At 42.3% G+C, this 20951-nt stretch overlaps 1 protein-coding gene across 13 annotated transcripts in view; it reads left to right on the top strand.

Annotated features, from left to right (window-relative positions):
* Positions 1 to 20951, top strand: part of FGGY (FGGY carbohydrate kinase domain containing) — a 508405-nt gene that overhangs the window by 97115 nt on the left and 390339 nt on the right. For 4 of the 13 annotated variants that reach the window (XM_044944924.2, XM_044944922.2, XM_044944927.2 and 1 more), the window contains one exon: positions 11238 to 11320. The exons of the other annotated variants lie outside the window; for them this stretch is intronic. In XM_044944924.2, the coding sequence (XP_044800859.1) occupies positions 11238 to 11320 (83 nt within the window). The remainder of the gene's footprint in view (positions 1 to 11237; positions 11321 to 20951) is intronic. 13 annotated transcript variants of the gene reach the window in all.

The following is a 20951-nucleotide window of genomic DNA, read 5'->3' as shown; positions in this document are numbered from 1 at the left end:
GAAAAAGGGAGAATTAATACTGAGCAAGTAAAAAGATAGTCACAAATTGTAATTTGTCAGTAAATATTAATTGATATCCCAGATACTGATTTATAAGCCTTCTGTGATAGTGACAGAGAGAAGGGTGAGCATGGTAGAGATCATAGAGGAGATGATATAAGTTTGAAACAGCCTTAGCTTACAATTTCCTTCATCTATCCATTCATTCACTTATTCTTTGCGTATATATTAATAGACCACTTAAGAGGCCTCCTCTGTCTTGTCTAACAGTAGGTAGGTACACATTTATTTAAACTGTACAAATTCATTTAAGATCTGGAGCCAAATGCTCCTTAGCTCAAAGTTTTGCTCTGCCATTTATCAGCTGGGTGAACTTGGATAAGTTATGTAATCCTTCTCAGTCCCAGGTTCCCTTTTTGGTTGGTGCTGTTGCTGCTGCTAAGTCGCTTCAGTTGTGTCCGGCTCCGTGCGACCCCATGGACAGCAGCCCACCAGGCTCCTCCAGGCTCCTCCGTCCACCAAACTCTCCAGACAAGAATACTGGAGTGGGTTGCCAGTTCTTCTCCTTTTTTGGTTAAAGAGGGATAAAAACTTCATGGCTTTGTTTTAGGGAGAAAATGGAGCACTGTGGTGAAACCTGTATAGAAAGTGCACACAAGTTTCTACTTTCATTTATCTTTCTCTTTGGTCTTTATTTTTAGTTTTAACTTTTAAGGTGAAGCTAAATTTAGTTAAACAGCTTCCAGGTGGGGTGTGGACAATGGGCCATTTAGAAACAATAATCTGGTGGGCAACCTGTCTCCCCCCATTTGCAGCTTTTGTTTAGCCTTCCTATGGATATGATCAGGATGCTGTGAGTCAGGGAGTGTGAGAGTGTCACCAAGCTCCAGGAGCTATTGTGGGTGTGAAAAAATGAGCAGATGCCAGGAAACCACAGGCTGTCAGTGTTCAGAGGCTGCAAGTCCAGGGAGGGCAGGAGAGAATTGAATATACCCAGGCTTGTTGGAGCAGGAGGGGAATGCAGTGTTCCTATCATTGCTTCTCACCCACACCTACCAAAAGCATCAGAATTCAGGTACAGACCCGCGAGCCTGGGAGCCCTGCTGCTGCCTGCAGTATTGCTTAACTATGGGGTCAGTGACGGTCCTTCTTTATCTACTATGTTGAGTGAAATCCTAGGGAAGGATTTCTTCTTTCACTTGTCATCAGTAAAGCAAATCTCCATAGAAAAGGTTAAGAATCCCTACCTTTGTTCTTTGGGGCAAAGGAGGTAAAAATGTGTGACCTTGGGTGGTTATGATGTTCACCCTTCATTAAGAACCACTAATTTGAATTTACTTAGTTTCCATAACTTAAAAAAATAATAACAGCCGATTTTTATTGAGTACTTGTTGTGTATCTAGATATCAAGGTACTGGTATCAGGTCTTTTTAAAAAAGATATATGTATATGTATGGGCAGTGGGGGCTTCCCAGGTAGTGCTAGTGGTAAAGAATCCACGTGCCAATGCAGAAGACATAAGAGACATGGGTTTGATCCCTGGGTCTGGAAAATCCTGTGGAGAAGGGCATGGCAGCACACTCCAGTATTCTTGTCTGGAGAATGCCATGGACAGAGGGACCTGGCAGGTTTGCAAAGAGTCGGGCACGACTGAAATGACACATATATGTTGAAGTACAGTTGGTTTACAGTGTTCTTTTAGTTTCAGGTGTACAGCACAGTGATTCAGACATATGTATATATATATTCCCTTAGGTTATTACGGAATATTGAGTACAGTTCTTTGTACTGTACAGTAGGTTCTTGTTGGTTATCTATTTTCTGTATAGTAGTGTGTATATGTTAATCCCATACTTTATGGGATTAATAAATCCGGTAAAAAATCCTCTAATTTGTCCCTCTCCTTCCCCTTTCTCCTTTGGTAACCCTAAGTTTGTTTTCTATGTCTGTGGGTCTATTTCTGTTTTGTCAATAATTTCATTTGTATCTTTTTTTCAGTGAAATTCCACATATAAGTGATATCATATGATATTTGTCTTTTTCTGTCTAGCATATTTCACTTAGTATGATAATCTCTGGGTCTGTGTTGCTGTAAATGGCAGTATTTCATTCTTTCTTTGGCTGAGTAATATTCCATCACACACACACACACCTCCCTACACACACACCCCCACCCCTACACACACACACACACACACACACACACACCCCTACACACACACACACCCCTACACACACACACCCCCACCCCTACACACCCACACACCCCTACCTCCCCTACACACACACACACACACCCCTACACACACACACACACACACACACACACACACACCCCTAGTTGTGAGTGCTTACACCTGAAAGATAATGGCCAGTATAAGTGTAATTTTCCAACTGAGCAGCTCTATAGCATTTCCTTTACTTAAGAGTTTTCTCTGAGACCTAGTATCACTTTTAGAATACAGCAATCTTGGGATGGGATACCTCTTTTAAAAACAGTATGATGGTATGTGCTGTGCTGTGCTTAGTCACTCAGTCATGTCCAACTCTTTGGCACCCCATGGACTGTAGCCTGCCAGGCTTCTTGGTCCGTGGGGATTCTCCAAGCAAGAATACTGGAATGGGTTGCCATGCCCTCCTCCAAGGGATCTTCCCAACCCAGGTATCGAACCCAGGTTTCCCACATTGCAGGCAGATTCTTTACCATCTGAGCCACCAGGAAAGCCCAAGAATACTGGAATGGGTAGCCTTTCCCTTCTCCAGCGGGTCTTCCCAACCTAGGAATCGAACCAGATTCTCCTGCATTGCAGGCAGATTCTTTACCAGCTGAGCTAGCAGGGAAGCCCTATGGTGGTATATTCTTTGCTAAAAAATGTTTGGAACTATAAAAATGCTAAAGAATAGAGATCTCATTTTCCGGGTAATATGACAGAATTTCAGAAGGGTCTCACTCTGAGGGTGAAACTTGTACATTGTAGTTTGTTGTCCAGGGTGGCTATCACTGTAGGTGAACTCTTAATGAATTTCATTATCGGGTCTTCTGAGTATACTGTACCTGTGTGATTCTGGGTAGCCTCTAAATTTCTGTCAATCTGATGAAGGTATGTATATTCGGTCTTGGAGTCCATGATACTGTAAGCTCTGAGACTTTGGCGATGGCCAGGACCCACATCATTAGGTACATAAGGTGTCATGGTTTGAAACTGGGAAGATGTGTCTGGTCCAATCAGATAACTTTGGGTCTCCTGGAACTCAGTTTGTCTGCAGAATCTGATGGTTGGCTTAGGTGATCCATTTAGCTTCTCCCTGGATTAAAACTCTTGAGTCTGAGAGGTAATGGTATTGATCAAAGTCTTGCTTTGACTTCTTGCTTCAGCTTTTTTAGAAAAAGTATTATAAAAGTTGAGCATTAAGTTCAACCCTTTGTGATGTCACTTAGTGTCAAACTCTTTCCTTCTTTTTTCACCTCTTCTAGTTAATTATTTTTTAATTTATCTTCTTTTTTTCATTGTTTTCTTCACTTTTCTTCCCTCCCTCTATCTAAATTATTGTCAGGGACCTTTGAAGAGAATTCTTAAATGTTATTAAGAAATTGTAGTCAGGGAGCCCTTTGTTCCCAAGTCATTTAGAAGATTGCCTTTCCTTTTGTTAAATACAAAAAATTGTCAACCTGTATTGTGAAAATGTGCCAGAAACTGTGTTCACCAAAAAAAGCGTCAGCTCTCATTATTGCCCAGATATTATTCTTTTCAAAAGCTGAGCGCTGTCCCCAGGCTTTCTAAACAATCTTCGGCTCATTCATCTTCCTGGTTTCGTTAAATTTTGAACCTCTCTGGGTCTGTATAGAGTGGCAGCGTGTCTTTTAAAAATTAATGGGTTCCAAATGCCATTCAGACCCATTTCCGCCCTCAACCTCCTGCTCCCTTCTCCAGCCCTGCCTGTTAGGAGTCTTATATTCTGTATAAATATTGAGCTGGAGATAGTTTCTAAAGAGGTGTTTGGACTTTTAATTAACACTGACAGCCTGTCTGCTTGGGATTTTGCTCTGCTGTCTCCATGGAAAAGTCAGGCAGGTCAGTATGGAGAGGGGAGGGAGGCCCACAGTGGATATGTTCCTGGCGGCTGGCCCTAGAGACACTGAACTCTGAGCCAACCATGAAGTCATTTCGAATTTAAGGAGTCTTGCTAATCCAAGGCAATGTGTCTTAATTTGACAAAGTAAAGACTGCCCGATAAGCAACCCTAACTACAAGTTCTGTGAAACTGGGGGTGTTTGTAAGTTTAGATTGTGCTAGAGAAATGTGGTGATGTGGAAGAATGGGCTCATTTTCTTCTGTTTACTCCCTTTTCCAACCCCTCCCCCTCTCCCCTCCTCCCTTCTCCCCTCCCTTTCTCTTTCTCTCTCTCTCCCTTACTTACTTTGGCCCAATTCAGCCCGGCAGTCTGGCCTCTGCAGTGGCTTGATGTGAAATTTGAGAAACATATGTAGTTTTCTATTTCAGGAAAATGATCTCAGGGATTGAATGTGTCTTTTTTTGTTGTTGTTGTTGGCTGTTAAGCTCAGATCTTGCCCAGTGTGGTTTCTTGATGATGGGAAAGAGGCTTCGAAATGCTTTTTGTCAGAATTTCATGTCATAAACCTGAAGGCTTGGTTTCTTTCGTTGCCACCCCCCCCGCCCCGGGCCCACGACACAATGTCATCTATTCTGTCAGAAGTGGCAAGAAGTGCACATTGTTCACATTACAATCAGTTCATTGCTGCAGGCACGCACACACATGAAAATGGCCGCTGTGTCTGCCCTTCACAAAAGCTATTTTAAATGTAGTTCAGTGGAGGGCCGGGGGTCTGCATACTGCTGCCCATAAAGGAAAAGGGATCCATGGGGGAGAAGTCAGCCTTTGTTTTGCCTTGGAAGGGCCAGTATTCTTCTTTGTTCTTGAGGTGAGAGCCAACAATGGACCCAGTGCCCTGTAAACCAAACTCCATTGATCCTGCCGTGGGGGGGGATGTGCAGACCAGCATCACTGGGGCCTGGTGAGAGCGGCGCTGGGGGGGCGGGGGAGGGGGCCAGGCGAGCAAGGCTGCTGGCAAAGGCGCTAGCTGAGGCTTGGAGTGGTGGAAGGTGGTCTCACTTGTTTTCAGTTGGGTACAATCTGCCTTATGTCCCAGGGTCTCCAGTGGAATGAGACATGGCCCCAGCCTCCAGGGAAAATGGCTCCCTGACCTGAACTTCCAGAACTAGAAGTGAGCTTCTGGAAGAAAATAGCTTGTCCGTGTTCATCTTTGTATCCAGAGAGTGCTTGCTGAATTAATAAGAGAGTGATATGCTCTAGTGGAGGCTCTACAGAGTATGCTGGGAGTACATAGAAGGGACCGGTCTACCCACCCCCAAACTTGGGGTGGGGTGAGGGTCGAAAAGGAGGATAAAGCTCAGGAAAGGCCCACCTAGAGGAAGGGAGCTGGCATTCCTGGGAAGTTTGCAAGTTATACTATTTGATTTTTCCAGTGTCTCATTTTTGCAGATGAGGAAATTGAGACTTAAGAAACTCCAAGAGGTCAAGGAACATGTTCAAGGTCACACAGCCACTGAGGAGCAGAGGCTGGGTCTGAACCTAGGTTTGCATGGCTTCAAGTTGGAGCCCTTTGCTGTGGCCAGCCTTTCTAGCAGGGGAGAAAGGATGGAAAGCTTAGTGCTTCTCATGCTGCATTTGTCTCCACCTCTTGGGTGGTCTGTAGTGAGCTGGCCATCTCCCTCTGACCCTCAGATCTGGCCTTTGTCAAAGGGTTTGGAAAATTTTGGTGGTGCTCCTAGTAAAAGAACTGCCTGCCATTGCAGGAGATACAAAAGATGTGGGTTTGATCCTTGGGTTGGGAAGATCCCCTGGAGGAGGGCATGGCAACCCACTCCAGATTTCTTGCCTGGAGAATCCCATTGGACAGAGGAGACTGGCAAGCTACATTCCATAGGGTCACACAGAGTCGGACCTGACTGAAGGAACTTAGTAGGGACACACAAGAGACTTTTAAGTGGTAGTGGAGATGGGCTTCACCTCCACCATGAAATGAACACAATGGAGCTTAAGCTTCAGGGACCCTTACTCACATGGGCCCCAAGAGTTCAGGTAGTTGATGGGAGTTGTAGAATGTTCCAGGTGGGGAGGGGTTACTATCAGGAAGCATTTCTATGTAGGCATTTCTGATCTAAGGAAAAGAGAACCTAAATCCTCGAGGCTCCAGTTATTTGATTTTTTCTTATTGTAAATATTCAATATTTCACCTGATTTTATAGTCATAGTTTTGCATTCCTTTCTTTAAGAGCACCCCCTCCCCCATGTAAAAGCTTCAGACCCTTCAAGATGTGGATTTGCCCAGGGAAGTGATGTGAGAGCATCCTTCGTGGAGGGAGGAGTGGAACTCAAGGTAGCCGTTGAATTTGGGCTCTGGGGTACCGCGCCAGCCCTGGAACTCATCATGTGACCTGGAGCAAGCTTCTTACCTTTTCTGCCCTTCATTTACCTCTTTGTACCTTGTGGGCTTGCTGTGGGGATTATAAGAGTTGACACATGTGGAGCTTGAGGATGGCATGCTTAGAAGTCAGTAGATGTCAGCAGCCCCCAGTGCAGTGGTTGCTGTTACTGGTATATGAGACCCACACAGATGGAGCTGAATACCCGAGTTTGCCATTAGAACACTGACCTTCTGAGGGAAAGAGTGCCAGGATAACTTCAGACTTACATTAAAAAGCCCACAGACTATCCCTTAATGCACTGATTTCCTTATCATCTTTGACCGTCATCCAAATGGCTTCAAATAAATTTCATTATGTGATAAACTGGTGATATTTTCACAGAACCAAGACATGAGCTGTCTTCATCTCCTGCCACTCTTCATCACACACCAGCATTCCAGCCCCGTTAGCTGTCTCGTTGATCCCTAGGCCCTTGCGCGTCTTCTCACCTCTACGCAGACCGGTCCTCCAGAATATCACCTGCCTGCTCTTCTCCCTGCTGAGCTGTTGCTCATCCTTCGGAAGTGAAGTCGCTCAGTCGTGTCCAACTCTTTGTGACCCCGTGGACTGTAGCCCACCAGGCTCCTCAGACCATGGGATTCTCCAGGCAAGAATACTGGAGTGGGTTGCCATTTCCTTCTCCAGGGGATCTTCCCAACCCAGGGATTGAACCCCGGTCTCCCGCATTGCAGGCAGACGCTTTAACTGCTAGGCTTCCAGGGAAGCTCATCCTTCAGGACCGACCTTAAACATCCTGTTGTTTGTGAAGCCCTTCAGATTCCCTGGGGCAGCTAGCCACTCCCTCTTCATTGTTACTCTAGTTTTTCTAGCACTTCCCTCACCATACTGTAATTATTTCTCCACAAGTGTTTTTTTCCCCTAGTAACTTAGGAACCCTTTGTATAAAGAAACCACAGTTTATCCAGCTTTACAGTATGCACAATACATATTAGCTGCAGAGAAATTTGAGGGGATTGATGGTAAAGAACTTTTCATTCTGTATCGTTAGGGTGTCATTTTTACAGATGAGGTAACCAAGACTGAGGTCAAGGAACATGTTCAAGATCACACAGTTACTAAGGAGTAGAGGCTGGCTCTCAACCCAGGTTTGCATGGCTCTTGCTGTGGCCCATCTTTCTAGCAGGGGAGAAAGAATGGAACATCTAATGCCTCTCATACAGCACTGTCTGCACGTCTTGTTTGGTCTGTAGTGAACTGGCCACTTCTCTCTGGCCCTAAGACCTGGCCTTTGCTGAAGTGGTTTGCCGAGAACGTGACACATACTAAGTGCAGAGAAATTTGGGGGAGATTTTACTGAAAAGAATTTTTCTTCATATTTCATTATATTTTAAAAGCCACAACAGTTTGTTTCAGAAGAGCTGTATGGTATAATTACACAGAATCATGTTTTTCTGCTAGTTTTTATTCCACTTGAAGAAATGTTCTTAATGTCTGATTGATCTCCAATTTGAAATGACTTTGTAGAGTTTTCTCTTTGTTTCCCTGCTTTCAGCCCTCTGATTTAAGGATGTGCCTTGTAAACAACTACTTAAATAGTGTCTTCTTTTGTTCTAGACTGTAACTTAGTACAGAACATTGCATGTTTGGTCTACAGCTCTATCCCCAAGATCTAACACTGGCATTGACACAGGGTAATAGTTCTAATAGTTCTAGAAAAACTATTACCTCTCCTAGTAGAAGAAAGCTATAATAATAATATTAGAAGTAAGTTTATACTGATAACAGGGCTTCCCCAATGACTCAGCAGGTTAAGTATCCACCTGAAATGCCGGAGACACAGGAGCCGTGGATTCAGTCCCTGGGTCAGGAAAATCCCTTGGAGAAGGAAATGGTGACCCGCTCCAGTATTCTTGCCTGGAAAATTCTATAGGCAGAGGAGCCTGGCATGCTACAGTCCACAGAGTCACAAAGAATCAGACATGATTAAGCAACTAACAAAATAAAACAAATACTAATAATAGTACTCAACATGTGTAGGCACTGTTGTGAGCACTTTAGATATACAAGCCCCACCAGTCCTCCTAATATGCATGTGTGAAAACCCGAGGTTCAAAGAGGCCAAGGACCTTGTGTGAAATCACACAGTTGGTGAGCAGCAGAGCTGGGATTTGAACCCAGGCAGGCTGCCGTCTGTGGGGTCGCACAGAGTCGGACACGACTGAAGCGACCTAGCAGCAGCAGCAGCATCAGTCTGAAAACAGCAAAAAGAAGTCTGGCCCCAGAATGCAGACTTTTTACCACAATGGTGTACTGTCTCTGCTTAGTATTAACTAGCTCAGCACTTGTTTGTTACCTGATTATTAAGGGAATCTCTTAGATACCTGTTTTTCTGAAGTGTTCATTTGTTAGGTCATTATTGACTCTAAACCAGTGGTTCTCAAAGCATGATCCCCAGACCAGCAGTATGAACATCATCTGGACATACATTGGAAGTGCAGATTCTCTGTTTTCACTCTAACTACTGAATTAGAAGCTCAGGGAGCAGGACCCATTCATCTGTTTTGATCCTACAGAAGCTTCTGATGAGAACCATGGTCCAAGACTAAATCATTTTCTCTGGAATTTTCTTTCCCTTTCTCTTTTCACTTCTCCTTTCCTTTCCTGAGTAGAAAATAAGAACATTTAAAATTTTTCCCTAGTTTATTGAAATATAATTGATATATGCTGCTGCTGCTGCTAAGTCAATTCAGTCATGTCCGACTCTGTGCGACCCCACAGACGGCAGCCCACCAGGCTCCCCTGTCCCTGGGATTCTCCAGGCAAGAACACTGGAGTGGGTTGCCATTTCCTTCTCCAATGCATGAAAGTGAAAAGTGAAAGTGAAGTCGCTCAGTCGTGTCTGACTCCTAGCGACCCTATGGAGTATAGCCTACCAGGCTCCTCCGTCCATGGAATTTTCCAGGCAAGAGTACTGGAGTGGATTGCCGTTGCCTTCTCCAATAATTGACATATGACATTACATAATTTTAAGGTGTACATTGTGTTGATTTAATACAATTACACATTGCAAAATAATTACAAGGATTTCTCAGGTGGCTCAGTGGTAAAGAATACACCTGCCAATGCAGTAGACACGGGTTCAATTCCTGGGTCAGAAAGATCCCCTGAAGAAGGGAATGGCAACCCACTTCAGTATTCTTGTCTGGGAAATCCCATGGACAGAGGAGCCTGGTGGGCTACGGTCCATGGGGTCCCAGAGAGTTAGACACAACTGAGCACTCATGCACACAGGTGTGCCTTGTGTTGATTTGATACAGCTACATACTGCAAGATGATTACCATGGTAGTATTTAAGATCTACTCTCTTAACTTTCTAGTATATAATAAAGTATAATCAACTATAATCACTGTGTTGTATATTAAACCCCCCAAACTCATTCATCTTATAACTGGCAGTTTATATCCTTTCACCAACATCTCCCCATTTTTCCTACCTCTAGCCTCTGGCAACCACCATTCTCCTCTGTTTCTATGAACTTCACTTTTCCAGGTCCCACACATAAGTGATATCATACAGTATTTGTCTTTTTCTATCTCACTTAGCACAGTTCACCCATGTTGTTGTTAAGTGACAGGATTTCCAGGATTTCCTTATTTTTCCTGGCTGAATAATATTTCATTGTATATATACATATATATGTATATATATTTATATACCACATCTTTATCCTTCTATCCATTGGCACTTAGATCATTTCTACATTGTAAATAATGCTGCAGTTAGCATTGGAGAGAAGACAGCTGTTTTAGATCCTGTTTTTTTTCCTTTGGATCTAAACCCAGAAGTGAAATCGCTAGGTCATATTTTAGTTCTATTTTTAATTTTTTCAAGAAACCTCCATGCTGTTTCCATAGTGGCTGTACCAGTTTACATTCCCATCAGCAGTGCACAAGGGTTCCCTTTTCTCCACTTGCTTGTGAGCACTTGTTATCTTTTTTATGATACTTTGATTTTTTTTTTCCCGTGGTACATTTGACTTTTCTTAAAACATGCTTTTTGAGTATCTCACCACTATATAGCCCTGAGTTTTGTGACATTTATGTGGGAGACTCACTACTAGACTCTGTGAATATTTTTGCTGAGATTCCTGAGCGGCTTTGAGATTTGGGGTGTGTCCATAGCTTGATGCTTTTCTTTTTTCAGTACTGACAGATTTCAGAATCTGGGAACTGAAAGAATACAAGACCTCCTCCATCCAGCCCTGCTCTCTCAGGTTCCCCTGACTGGAGGGTAAAGAAGTTGCCAGAGATGCAGGGATAATAGAAAAGGGGAGGTCACAGAACCAGTGGATGGGGGAACTAGAGATTCTTGGCGTCACACTTCTCAGAGGGAACCTCAACCCTATGGCCTCTTGATTTATACACAATAGCAAAAAAGAATACTGGACTTCAAATTGGACTTGGAATCCTGCTTCAGCCTCTTTGCATATGTGATTTTAGGGAAGTAACCTTGCTGAGCAGCAGTTTCTTCATTTGTAAAATGGGGATAATATTACCTACTTAATAATGATTATATGAGGATTTTAAATGTCATATTATGAACATTTAACCTGTAATAGTTGTTGTTGCTAATAAATTTAGTTGTCTGAGTTAAAATCTGCAACTTGGAAAACAAAATACTGTATTGAAAGAAGTGGTAAGAGTTAGAGCTAGTCACTAGCATCTTTACCAGAGCATTTCCTAAGAAAATATTTGTAAGTTTTACAGGGTGGCAAGGACTCCACACAGTGGCTGATATTCCCAGGAATGGAGTTCTGGGATGTTCAGATCCAGAGAAAACCATGCCCCAGGTGAGATGCTTTATGTCTTCAATCTCCTAGTTTTCAAAAAGTGGTTTAACAATGTCATGATTTAGTCTTAAGGGTGGCAGGTGTGTGTGTGTGTGTGTGTGTGTGTGTGTAAGAGGCCATTGGTGCAAGTCAAGACCTAAGGACTGTAAAAATATTGATGCAACTGTCAGAGGTACATGGTATTTGACCTTCTATTAATAAAGACAAATTACCACATTTCTGTGATATTTGAGTCTGCAAGAACTTCACTTAATTCTTCTGATATCCATTGCACAGCTACTGGGGCCACAAGGACAAGCAACACAGGGCTGTGTTTCTGATTTATGAGGTGGAACAGGAGTCTGATTTACCAAACTGAAAGTCAGAGAAGTTTCAGATAGCAATAGAGTGAAATTTCCTGAGTGATAACAACCACAACAGCAACTCAAGTATATTTGGCATGACAGCAAGTTTGGCCAGAAGTCATCTGCAGAACAAAATACAAGCGAGGGGGAATAACTAGTAGCTGGTGGTTGTTGTTTAGTCACTAGGTAGTGTCTGACTCTTTGTGATCCCATGGACTGTAGCCCTCCAGGCTCCTCTGTCCATGGGATTTCCCAGGCGTGGGTTGCCATTTCCTTCTCCAGGGGATCTTCCTGACCTAGGCATTGAACGTGCATCTCCTGCTTTGGCAGGCAGATTCGTTACCATTGTGCCACCTGGGAAGCCTATTAGTAGGTGAGCACACGTAAATAGAGGGTGAGGCAAATAGTGAGCTGATTAAACTGGAAGCAGAGGGACCTTGAGGGAGGTTTTTTCATGGGCCTTTGCAAGATGTAGGGAATGGAGTGTTCATGATGGCTGTTTGCTAATATCATTCCACCTTCAGGGATTGTTCTTTTTCACCCAGATTTTAACAGTGGGTCATGCCAGGATGGCAGGGTAGTGTACTCTATATTACTTAAAGACGTTTCAGCTTACACAGGGCAGCATTTTTACGTTTCACCCTCACCTTTGAAGAGAGCATTCCAGAATCAGCTCATCTAAGCCTCCAACTTCAAAGAGAGCTCATTCTTGTTTGACAACAGTCACATCCACTTTTGCCAGTTCTTTGACCTTTAGAACAACACGCACTCAGGTCTGACCAGAGTGCATGTACAACACGCACGCAACATGCACTCTGTCAACTATCTAAAGAAATCCATGCAGATCAAGGACGTGATATTTTCAAGAGCACATCTAAAGGACAGAGACCCTTCTAATTTTGATCATCCAGGACTTGTTTTGGGGGAAACCAGCTGCTGCTTCTAGTCTTAATGAGATGTGACTTTAGACGGGTCGATTCTGTGGGGCCTCAACTTACATTATGGTCCAGTACCCTTTTATTAAGCTACACATGGTGTTTTTAGCCACTCATGTCAGCATTTTTCTCCAGCTGCAGTCAATTTTATCTCATTCTTGTTGATCATGATCACTTGACTGAAAGTATATTAAAAAAGGGGGGGGTTTCAAAGGCCATTTGCCATGGGAAAATAGAATATGGTGACCTTTTCACTTATGTCCATTTTGGGGTCTTTTGGGCCCAAAGGTCTGTTCACATGTGGCTTCTGGGACCATTCTTTGGTATGTTTCAGGCAGTCCAGAGATCTTGAAGTTTTGCAGAATGAGAAAGGAAAATTAAAGAGGAGTCTGACTCAATTCAACTAGAACCTTGTTGGCTAATTAGGGCAATAAAATTCCTGGTGCAACTTGTTTATGTCTGCAAAATAGTAATAATATTACTTTATATTTGTATAGTTTCTATCTTCTTAAATTCAAGCAGAGTGCCTTTTTGTATGCCATATGTTTCCAAAATATATCTGAGATATTGTTTGTGGTTTCAAAATGCAGGCACATCATCATGAAGGATAAATGAGTGTGGTGTTGGGAATAATATATTATTGGAAGTATCTAAAATCAGGACTGAAGAAGCCTGTCAAACTTCCAGTAGCTGTGAGGCACTTTTTTAAAATCTCAATTTCTTTATATTGTGGGGATAATAATAGTAACTTTTTTATAGGGTTGTTGAGACCTTTGATTGTGTTAATGTAGTTAAAACTTTTACATGGTAATGCTGGCACTTTGGGTGGTGCTTGTGGTAAAGAACCTGCCTGCCAATGAAGAAGCCATAAGAGACGCAGGTTCAATCCCTGGGTTTAGGAAGATCCCCTGGAGAAGGAAATGGCAACCCACTCCAGTATTCTTGCCTGGAAAGTCCCGTGGACAGAGGGGCCTGGTGGACTACTATCCATAGGGTCACACAGAGTTGGACATGGCTGAAGCAACTTAGCAAGCAAGCAGGGCTGGCACATGAAAAATTATCAGTAAGTACTATTGTTTGTGTTGGTTTTGCTGCTGCTGCTGCTGCTAAGTCGCTTCAGTCGTGTCCGACTCTGTGCGACCCTATAGACGGCAGCCCACCAGGCTCCCCCGTCCCTGGGATTCTCCAGGCAAGAACACTGGAGTAGGTTGCCATTTCCTTCTCCAATGTGTGAAAGTGAAAAGTGAAAGTGAAGTCACTCAGTCACATCTGACTGACCCCATGGACTGCAGCCTACCAGGCTCCTCCGTCTGTGGGATTTTCCAGGCAAGAGTACCGGAGTGGGGTGCCATTGCTTCAGGTTACATGTGCTTTAATTTGCTTCCTGGGGGTCCCAGAGGCTGCTGTCCAGACGGAGGCGCTAGGCTGGGCTCTCCTTCAGTGGGCCCCCCATGCCAGCCTTGCATGACCATGTCCTCGTCCAGGCTGCCCGTGCCCTCCACGAGCTCCTTGTAGGTGATCTTCTCGGCGAACGGGGTTTTAGAATCAGTCAAATGTGAATTTAAATGCCCACTGTCACTCACAAGGCATATAGTCCTGGGCAATACTGATAACGATCAACATAGCTGCCATTTATTGAATATAACCTATGCTGCCAAGCATAATATTAGGTACCTTACATTATTTCTCTCTCAAAACTTACTTTGACTTTTCAAGGTATGTATGATTATACTCATTTTATAGATGAGTAAAGTCAGGTTTTAGAGATAGTAAGAAACTTACCCAAAGTAACAGAGCTAGGTTAGTAGCAAAGCTGAGTTCTTATTCTCAGTTAACTTCTTAGTTAGGTTTCCCCAAGCCATGGTTTTATTATTTCTAATAGGAATAACAATAACCCTTCATTGGGATTAGATATTGTACATAAAGTGCTTGGTAACTACTGGGCACTCTTGACATGATGCACTGTGATCGTATCATCACCTTTGATTACAGCTCCCATGCAATAGAATTTGTCTTTTTTCTATTCCTCGTATTAGGTATATATCTATAGGGATTAAAACAAAGTTCTTACGGATGGATTCTTAGAACATTTCTGAGAACTTCAGAACTTCAGAATCTCCTGTATGATTTGGGGCTATATTTGGTGTCTGGGTATCGGTGTATATGAGTACTTGCATCCAGTCTAGAAGTAGATGGATGGGTACTAAATCCGGGTGCTATGTAAGGAAACTCACAAATGTTCAGGATCGTGGACTTGAACATGAAAACATCTTGGCCTCAACATTTTGCTTTTCTGTTTATTCTGGAAGTTGTTAAGAAAACTGGCTCAGCTGAAGCCGAGCATTTGGGAACCGAATAAGTTTGGATGGGTTGGGTCGAGTCAGCATTATGCATACATATTTTGCATTCAGAAGCAACAGTAATCCTTCAGACTGGTATGTAAAAATGTAATGTATTCCATCATGTTTTAGCTTATGTCGCCTGTCTTAGTAAGTCAAAACACTTTGTAAAATTGGACTGCAAACTACTGCCCTATTTCTCCCTTTCCTTCTGGCATCAGAACCTTTATATGAAGGATTCACACCCACTTCCTTCTTTTATTCAATTACGCATTCATTACTTAACCCCCTACAATATGGTTTCACCCTAACCACCCACCTTGGAGGACACTGGTAATTCCTTTATTATGAATTATGTCATAAACACCCATGCCAGACATAGCTTCTCACCTGAATATCAGGACCCCTCTCCAGAGACACACATTTAAGAAATTGTCCTCTTACCACTTACTTTAAAGTTTGTAATTTTGAAGATAAGTTAGTAGGAGCAAAATATATTATTGTACATAATTTTGAAATTTTTCTGCCTTATAAAATATGGAGATCCTGAGGTTGACATTCTGCTTTTAATTAATCTTTATAAGATATAAAGCATTCCTAAGTCAAAGGTACCCCTTAAAAGGCTTTTGACATAAATGGAATCAAACCTTATATGTAATTCTTTATTATTGTTTTATGTTATGAATGTTAGGACCAAATAGCACCATAAAGATTAGAATTACATTCTCCTTGTTAATAATATCTTGCTTTATATGATTTAACTTTATATGGCAGTGTTCTCTGTCAATTCAAGTGTCTAATGCTGTCTCTCTTGACATATGATTTAACTATCAATCTATCAATGTAAATTATATTTCTTAATTGTTGATTTGGTACATAATATTAGCAGTTTTCCAAATCATCATTAATAGCATTTTTCTTTTGTAATAATACCTGTGCATTTATATTTAAACTAACTGGTACATCTTCAACATATAATGCCCATAAAGAGATTTTTTTTTTTAAACTCTAAGTTTGATCTAAATTGCTTACCATATTTAGAAGTGATATTATGATAGTAACATTAAATCCCAAAGCTATCTTGTCTTACTGACATGTTTGCAGTGTACAGAGGTGGTGGAGAACCTCACTGTGGTCATTATTATTGGTCACACCTAGGTTAGGTGATGCTAGACCTGGTGTTGAATCAAGCAAGGTGAAGACTGAAGCCAAAGATGAAACTCACAATGACTTGGGATAAATACTGTCATCATGCTAAACTTTGGTGTATTCCTGATTTTTTCCCCACTTTAGAGATGTGGAAAATGTTGTGGGACTGAGATGTTATATACAACCTGCCCAAGGTCACATGCTTGTAATTACTTGCCAGAATTTAAACAATAAAACTCAGACTCTTAACCACTACAGTCCTGCAAGACGCTCAATAAATATTTGTCAGTTAAAAAAATCAGTTCCCTCAATTCTAGAAATGAAGATAAATGATCATGTCATACATTATGATTCACTGTGAAAAATGTAACTGCAGAGTGTATAGTACAGTAAGAAATGTGAGGAACAATGAATTATGGTGGGATTAGAGGCAGAATGAGGAAAATAGTGTCTCAGGGAGGAGGCACCAAGACTGGGTTCCAGGCCTTTCCTTTGAGCTACAGGGCAGCCTGTGTTTCCCTTGCCATGGGACAGACGTACTCTTTGGTGTGCTTGTGTGTTTACTCATCCTCACCTCCCACTGGACCGTAAGCTCTCAAAAGATGGGTCCTAAGTCTTATATCTCCATCATTTTCTACAGGAACTGGTACCTAACAGGTATTTAGTAAATACAGAATGGTGAATGAGTGAGCTGCAGGGGTGAATACAGTCCTCAGGGGGAGATAGGACATTACAGCCAAAGACTTGAGCATGAATGAAGGTGTGAAAACTCACTGCATATTCAGAGAAAAGTGGGTGCTATGGAGTGGACAAGGCATGGAAATATGAACTGGGGTCTTGTGAAGGGTTGGGACAGTCATCTGTGCTTATGTATGCCATGATTAAGGGTGATAGTCTTCAGTTTCTTGAGTGCATGCCTTTTTTCAGTACATCGTCATCTTTTCAAGAACAAAGAAGACCAAAAACTGGAATATATCACGGAAATGCAAAAGCTCTCTTTTCATATCCCACTTCTGCTACTCATCATCTGTGTAACATTGGACATGTCACCTAGCTTTGTTGTCCTGCTTATTACAGAGTATATTTACTGAAGATTTGTTGAATGGGCTAATTAGTATAATTATATCATTTTGAAAGTAGGCTTTGAGGAATTTGAGATAGAACTACATAAAAGACCTAGTACCATGCCTGATATTTATTCACTGAGTGGGAGACACAGCTTAGGAATTTTTAGGTGAGAGGGACTGGATGTTTAGACATGGTAGCAGCTATATGGTTCACAATGGCCAGTCTGCCTGGAACAGAACTAAGCTAGTACTCATGGGCTAGGGGCGCTCAGATCCTCAGCAAGATGGACTATTTATTGAAAGGAGACGAGGTTTGTCGAGGCTCATCAAGTCAAGGAAAAGGCTCCAGTCTCAATGGAACCCTTGAGGACAAATCAAGTGACAGCTCAGATGCTCAGATCTCAGCTGGTAAAGAAGCCACGGGTCTAGGAAGCCTGAGAGTGGGGAGTCTGCTTTGCTGAGGCCTTGGACTCCAAGCTAGGACACGGGTAGCACAGTTAGGTCCAGACTACCTTGTGTGGCTGAACCTAAGCCTACTGTTTGCCCCCTGCTGTGGTCTGGCTAGGGCTCATCTTAAGGATGGTAGAGTCATGGAAGAAAGGAACTTAATGCATTTTGATTGTCAGAAAACTAAAATAGGGTGTGCATTATCAGTGAACTGGATGCTTTGGGAAGTTTGGCAAGTTTAGAAGTGTTCTTAGATTTATAAAGCAAAATATGGTTTTTCTTTCCTTTCTCTCTATAAGTTGAACCAGAGAGCGACATTTTTCTCTCTACTAATAATACTAGGCCGTGTTGTGTATATGGCCAATGTGTCGATTTCAAGAACTCTTAGTTCCTTTACTTGTCATGCATCTATCAAAGTCCTGCTGTGTGTCCTGCCTTTAAGAGACTCTGAGAGGAAGCCAAGCCGCAGTCACATTGAAGTGCAGTTGGCACCATAATGGAGGTCCTGTAGGTTCTAGATTCTGCAGTCACAAAGAGGTGAGTGATAAGCTCTATCCAGGGAATCAGGACAGTCCTCATGAGACAGAAAAGGAATGAGCAAAAATTTACCAGGTGGGGTCATGAGGACCACCTGGCAAACAGACAGCATGCGCAAAGCCATAGGTATGAAAGACTCTGATGTTTCTGCAAAGGTGGGGCTTGTTGACATAACCAGAACATAGGGCGCATATTAGGAGCATGTGGAAAGAAGACCAAGACGTCCCCATGTACTTTACTTAGGCTCTGGGCTTTGTGACAGACTGTGGAGCCACACTTCATGGCTCTAAACCCTGGCCCCACTGCTGTGTGCACCTGGGATCCTGAGCAGGCACCTTGATTTTTCTGTCCCTCCTTTTTTCATCTGATGAAATAATAGGACATGTATCATAGGGTGGATGTGAGAATTTGAGTAATAACAAGGAATTTTGAGTAATGTCTGGCATATTGATAATTATGATTATTGTATAAGATATAGAATCATATAATTAACAGTGATTTTTGTTCTTAAGGACTTCCCAAGTGGTGCTAGTGGTAAAGAACCTGCCTGCCAGTGCAGGAGACATAAGAGATGCAGGTTCAATTCCTGGACTGGGAAGATCCCCTGAAGGAGGGCATGGGAACCCACTCCAGCATTCTTGCCTGGAGAATCCCATGGACAGAGGAGCCTGGTGGGCTGCAGTCCATAGGGTCACAAACAGTCGAACATGACTGAAGTGACTTAGCATGCACTGTTCTTAAATCGTAACCTGTAGTCGGAGTGGAACACTCTGATAAGAGTGATGCTAAAGAAAGGTCACTGTCAGCCCTGTGGAATGGAGTGTGACTTGGAACACAGGACCTGGGCTGGTGGTGGGCAAATATAGCAATGTCCTCAAGCGATGTTGGAGGTCTGACCTAACATGGTGGAAGTGGAGGTGGATCTGGCAGATGCTGGAAAGGTAGATTTGCTCGAGTCTGGTGAGCCATTAGATGAGAAGGGTGAGAACCCTCTTTTCTCAGCATTCAGGGGTTGTGCTAGATAGATGCTGATGCCCGCGTGTTCATATTTCAAGGTACCACCATGGTTTTTATGAAAGCTCTGCCTCCTGCATTGCCAGTTGAGCTCCCATCCATATTGTGCATGCTGGGCAGCTTTCTCTTCGTGATGTTTTCAGCCGACTTAAATGTAACCCTTGATGATGACCATATTTACATAATGTGTGGCTGGTGAAATCATGGAAGATTGGAATTTCCCATTTTAATTCCATTTTAAAGATGCTTGTTAAGCAAAAGGATATAATTCATTTTTCAAACTGCTGAAATGTTATTTTGGCCTCTTGAATCAAAGGCATTCCGCAAGTGTTTTCTTTATTACATGCCTTAAACTTTAATTAGAATTTAATTATAAGATCCTGACGGCATGAGTAAGAGGAGCAGATGGGACAGTAAAAGCAGCTTAGTGAAGGAGGATTAAAGATTAAAAGTTGCTCGTTAATGGCATAAGGAATGAACAGAGAGCTAAATTACTATGCTTTTCTGCTAGGCTAATGCTTTTCCAGTTCTGCAACTTAGTTTTATCCCTAGTTTGAAGCTTAAGAATCTCATAAATTTAAGTTTTTTATTTTATTTTTCAATCATTAGAGTAGGTTTGTGCATCTAAAATAAGCTCAATAGACACTTGTTATTTGAAGCTCCATTCTCAACCCAGAAGGGGCCTTTACTACTGGTAAATATTTTTGAACACAAAGATAGAAAGCAGTACCTGAGTACAGACTTTTCTCCCTCTCTTGCTTTATAGGTTAAAAAAAGAGAGATGTTTCAGTGGATATGTGTACAGTTGTGCTTCTAGAACTTGGCTGGACTCATGTCATTTTTATAATATGTACCCAGGGCTTCCCCAGTGGCTCAGATGGTAAAGAATCTGCCTGCAATTCAGGAGACCCAAGTTTGATTCCTAGGTCAGAAAGATCCCCTGGAGAAGGGAATGCCTACTCCAGTATTCTCGCCTGGAGAATTCTATGGATAGAGGAGCCTGGCGAGCTACAGCCCATGGGGTCACAAAGAGTTGGATAAAACTGAGTGACTAACATTGGGAGATGCAACAGCTCTGATCCAGGGAAGGAACACTGGGCCTAGGGTCAGAGTCAGCACTTTATAACATGCTCTTGGACAAATAACTTCACCTCTCTGATTCTCTTCCCTCATCTGTAGAAAGTATTATTTTTTTTTAGCTTTTTTTTTTCTTTTGTCTTTTTGTCACTTAGTGTGCTGCCATGAGAATGCCTCTACATGGGCAGTAATTCTGAATGTTCTATTTGTTTTAATTTTTTGGCTGCATCATATAGGATTCAGGATCTCAGTTCCCCAAAGAGAGATCAAACCCCATGTCCTTTGCATTGAAAGTGCAGAGTCTTAGCCACTGCACTGCCAGGGAAGTCCCTGTAAAAATTAATATCTAATTCCCACTTCAGTGTTCTTGGGAAGTTTAAGCTAAATGCAATAACTCTGCAGTGCTTACTAACCCTACTTGGGCAGTGCCTCTCCTCAAGAAGCTAGCTCAGAGACTGAAAGGGAAAATGAACTGATAAATAAATTGAGATGATATAAAATCTCATAGTAGAGGTATCTATACAGTGGCAGAGGGATCACTAATCACTAACACAGACATTTAGAGCCAGGAGATAATGTATATATAAGGATGTTAGCAGTAGAAAGTGCTTTACAAATATAAGCCATTTACCAGTATAAGGTGATAAAGTTAGGGATCCAAACCTTCTGATTATTCTCAAATTAGGTAGAATATTATTTACAAACAGGTAAAACACAAAAGT

The sequence above is a fragment of the Bubalus bubalis genome, chromosome 6 (assembly GCF_019923935.1).
Source record: "Bubalus bubalis isolate 160015118507 breed Murrah chromosome 6, NDDB_SH_1, whole genome shotgun sequence".
Taxonomy (NCBI): domain Eukaryota; kingdom Metazoa; phylum Chordata; class Mammalia; order Artiodactyla; family Bovidae; genus Bubalus; species Bubalus bubalis.
This window is presented reverse-complemented; position numbering and strand designations above follow the sequence as displayed.